This window comes from Microtus ochrogaster, chromosome 1 (assembly GCF_000317375.1).
Source record: "Microtus ochrogaster isolate Prairie Vole_2 chromosome 1, MicOch1.0, whole genome shotgun sequence".
Lineage (NCBI taxonomy): Eukaryota > Metazoa > Chordata > Mammalia > Rodentia > Cricetidae > Microtus > Microtus ochrogaster.
Genome location: NC_022009.1, coordinates 41,053,040 through 41,057,441, shown reverse-complemented (window position 1 = coordinate 41,057,441; position 4,402 = coordinate 41,053,040). Strand labels below are relative to the sequence as shown.

The 4,402-nt window shown below is 44.1% G+C and overlaps 1 protein-coding gene across 1 annotated transcript in view; it reads right to left on the bottom strand.

The window, feature by feature from the left end:
* Ak7 (adenylate kinase 7) overlaps positions 1 to 4,402 on the bottom strand; it is a 69,045-nt gene that overhangs the window by 34,844 nt on the left and 29,799 nt on the right. The window contains exons 8-10 of the mRNA XM_005343524.3: positions 3,404 to 3,494; positions 1,876 to 1,953; positions 1,099 to 1,248 (exon numbers count right to left, since the gene is read on the bottom strand). Coding sequence (XP_005343581.1) covers positions 1,099 to 1,248; positions 1,876 to 1,953; positions 3,404 to 3,494 — 319 coding nt within the window. The remainder of the gene's footprint in view (positions 1 to 1,098; positions 1,249 to 1,875; positions 1,954 to 3,403; positions 3,495 to 4,402) is intronic.

Below are 4,402 nucleotides of genomic sequence, written 5' to 3'. Positions count from 1 at the left end.
TGGCCTTGAACTTGTGAACATTTTGTTTCTGCCTCCTGATCACTTTGTTAAAACCACTACTTCTTCCTGTTTGAGGAGTTCAAGGATTCCTGGGCTACAGCACAAAATCTTGTTTTAAAAACAAAACAATAAGGATAAGGAGGAAGGAAGAGAGAAAGGGAGGGAGGGAGGGAGGCAGACTTGCCTGAACGTTGAAGATGCTGTGGTACTTGTTCATAAGCAGTTAGTAAATATTTACACCAAACAGAAAGAAAAACATCAAGGACAAATAATCATTTCTTTTGAAATGGTCCAAAGAGTTGTGAAACTGTGGACTAGCATTTTGCAAGACATATTTTAGAACCACAAGGATGGAAATTTCCATTGGCTGTATCCATATGCCTAAGATCACCTAATTTTGCCTATAACTTTGCAGTCACACTTTGACAGCAGGGATACCCGTAATGGGGTAGGCATGAACACTAGAGTGGGTCTGAGTGCAGTGAATTAAGTGACTGGTCCCACGTTGTGAGGGATGACTGGTAAGTAGCAAGATGCCGAACAGTGATGGAGGCAGGATGAGGGGCAATGCTGGACCACTTTGGTGTACTCACTAGCATCTGGAGCTTGTCATCCACTGAGCAGGTTGCTGTGCACCTTTTTGCCAGTATACCAAGAGTGAATCCTGCCTCCTGGGGCAGGCTGACTTTATCCAGGACTAAAACAGAATAACAACCCACTCATTCGTTCATATTGACCAGTTTGTTATTGTTGATGTTCACTTTGAATTATTTTAAGTTTGGCTCACAAGTTTTAATGCAATACATGTGCAGACTATAAGACTGGAGAAGCATGTTGAACATGAACAATTTGTTCAGAAGCTTTTTTTTTTAATTTAATTTAATTTTTTTTTTTTACCTGGAGGGACAGCCGTGGGTGTTGGGAGCCAAACTCTTATATTTTTTGTTGTGAGCCTAGCCTTTAACGGCTGAGACATCCCTCCAGGCCTTGTTCAGAAGTTTTTAAAATGGAAACACTCCTGCCAGTATAGAGATACCAGCAGAGAGTTCCACTGACTGCTTACATCAGAAACCTAAAACAGTAAGTGGCCATAGTTACCAGTAATCCTCGGCTTTGCTTGTACTCTTTGAGGATGCTGCCGATGTTCTCTACAAACCCTGTTTGGGCGACCCAGCGGATGTTGAAATTCTCCTTCACAAACAACGCCTCCATCCTCAGGTTGACCAGTAAGTGGTCAAGATATGGTTGCTGAGGGTTAAGGGCAAGCAGAGGTTGGTCTTGTTATCATCAGACAAAAATCACATCCAATAAATAAATAAATAAATAAATAAATAAATAAATAAATAAATAAATAATCACATCCATTCATTGAACAGGAAAGCCAATCAGCACTGTTTACAGAACAACTCTTGTTTATTTATGCATGTGTCATTGTGTGGGGGGGGGGTCTTACCTCTACTCTTTTACCAATGAGCCCCAGCCTCAGCCCTGAGACTTTTTTTTTTCTTTTTTTCTTTTTGGTTTTTCAAGACAAGGTTTCTCTGTGTAACAGCTCTAGCTAACCTGGAACTTTGTAGACCAGGCTGACCTCAAACTCACAGAGATCTTCCTGCCTCTGCCTCCCTGGTGCTGGGATTAAAGGCTTGTGCTACCACCACCCAGCCTGCCTCTACTTCTTGAATGTGGGGATTAGAAGCATTCTGTGCCACACCAGCTATCATCTACCTTTTTGAATAATGTGGCCTCATGGTTAACCACCCAAAAATAAGTATAGAGGAAAATATTCTCTCTAACCCACAACCCCCACCCATCCCATTCTGCCCCTTCAATATTATTTAAGGTAACAGATTTTGAAAAAAATTTTTTTATACTGACTGGCAAGTCCTTTGTTAGAAAAGCATTCTCTTTGGGTACTTTCTGGATTTTTCCAGGGCCAGTATTTTTGCTGATGCACTGTTCAGGAGAAACAGAGGTATTATTTGGTTTGCTTGCAAAGTTTTACACAAAACTTCTCAAGTAACTATAAATATTACCAAGCACACACACTAAGAGGTATTTTTAAAATAGTATAGAGCATCTACTCACTTCTGGGTTCTGGAAACACCAGGGGCAAAGATGAGGCTTTGGTCTTTGCCTGCAGGGTTCACCAAGTTCCAGAAAGGAGACAGACACGTGCATTGATCACGGTCATGCGGATGTTTGCAGTTCAGCCAAGGGAGTCTATGCTACTGTCTATTAAACTCCACCCATAATGGGAGCCCCAACACACCAGAACAAAATGGAGTCACTCAGGCTAAGGGTCATATAAGCAAATGAAACCTAAGGATGCTGTTCATATCCCCCAAGGGACATAGCCCTGATGTGGGTTTCCCCTCTGTATGCTGTGAATACCATTGGTTAATAAAGAATCTGCTTTGGGCCTATTGCAGCACAGAATAGGGCCAGGTGGGAATTCCAAGCAGATGTAGAGAGAGAATAGGTGGAATTAAGAAGAAATCATGTAGCTAGCTGCCACTGGAGACAGATGCGGCATGCCAGACAGAACCTACCTTACTGGTAGGCCACAACCACATGGTGACGCACCTACTAGAAATGGGTTAATTTAAGACATAAGAGCTAGCTAGGAATACACTAGAGTCATTGGCCAAGCAGTGTTGCATAATCATAATAAATAATGTAATAATATTTTTAAAGAGGGATTGGGGACATGAAAAGAAGGCAGGAAGGCTAAAGACAAAGATCCTGGAACTAAATCTTAATGGTGAGTACAGAGAAGCCAAGCAAGGGCCAGAGGAGGCTGCAGCAGTTCGGTCAGCTGGGCTGTAAGGCAGCTGTGCTATAGGAAGCTCCCTGACCCTTGTCTAGAGAGCCTAGAAGTGCCTGAGGCTTTGGTGATCTGGTCTCTATCAGTCCTGTAGGCCCAGTGCCCACGGATTTCAGTACGTCCTTTGTATCCCTGATGATCTCCGTTCCCTCAGCCTGGACCCAATGGTGGTCTTTCTTGCTCTCTTGCGTGCATGTACTGGACAAAGGGCATTTGGGTAGTGTTTTCCCATCACTTAGCCTGAAGCTATAGATAATCAGTTTTTAAAAAGATTTATTTCTTTATCCATTTCATGTATGCCTGTGCCAGATCCCCTGGAACTGGAGTTACAGACAGCTACAAACTGCCATGTGGGTGCTAGGAATTAAACCTGGGTCCTCTGGAAGAACAACCAATGCTCTTAATCGCTGAGTCATCATTTCTCCAGCCCCCCCCCCCAAATAGTCAGTTTGAGGTTTAAGGACATCCTATTTTATGTGTCCTGAAGCCCTATTAGCACAAAGAAGTTGATAACTATCATTTACGAGGTACAGATATCCAAGCTAATTCACAGGGGCATGAGCACACAGGCCACTGTACCTTGACCAGGTCTTCCAGGGTGTGGACAGACTCGTCCACAGCCACCAGGTAGTGCAGCTTTGGCAGGTGGTCTATGACGTTCTGGATCACTCTGTTGAGCAACAGGCACAACAATCGCACAGGAAAGACAATGAGAGAAACGGAGCTCAACCCTCGCGGGCCAGACAGGTGTTTGGTCCTTAGCTAAGGGGCCTTGCTTAATGTTCACCAACATCAGGGGCAGGGCCACTGTCTGCAGTCTACAGATGAAGGGAGGATTAAGATGTTGGGCAGTATTTCCCAGACTAAAGACTTCCTGGGACAGAGCCGGGTCTGCAAAGAAATACATCTGGGTCCCAAACCTGTTTTCTTTTTTGCATATTTTTCTATTTCTTTGTTTCATGTTTATTATTATTATTATTATCATTATTATTCTGACATGAGGGGTTGAACTCAAGGCCTTCCACATGCCAGCAGGCATGCTATCACTGACCTACTAATTCCCTAGTACTCTGTTTCTACTTTTTATGTATTTTGAGACAGAATCTCACTAAATTGCCCAGGCTAGTCTTATACTTGCTTTGTAGCTCAGGCAGGCCCTGAACATTTGATCCTCATGTCCCAGCCTCCCTAGTAACTGACGTTATAGGACCATTAACCCAGTTATAATCTGGTCTCCTCTAAGTATACCACCCCAACTCTAAGAAGACCTGACCCTGACTCTCGTCAGAAAGGCTCGTCCACCCAGTAGCTCCCGCGAGTCTCACAGCTGTGTTGGGGGTCAGTGATCTGCACACTGAGACACAGAGTCAAGATATGGCGGCCGTCTTAAGGAAGTGAGGCGGAGGTGATCTAAATCGGTGACTGTCAGTGCTTCTGGCTGATGCTAGACTCAGCCATCGAATCCTCACAACACCCCTGTCAGACGGCTGCTGTGACTGTCCCCATTTTATAAGGAGAGACGTTGTGGTGAGCGGCACAGCAGGGGTCTGAGCACATCTGTGATTTCTGGAAGTCTAC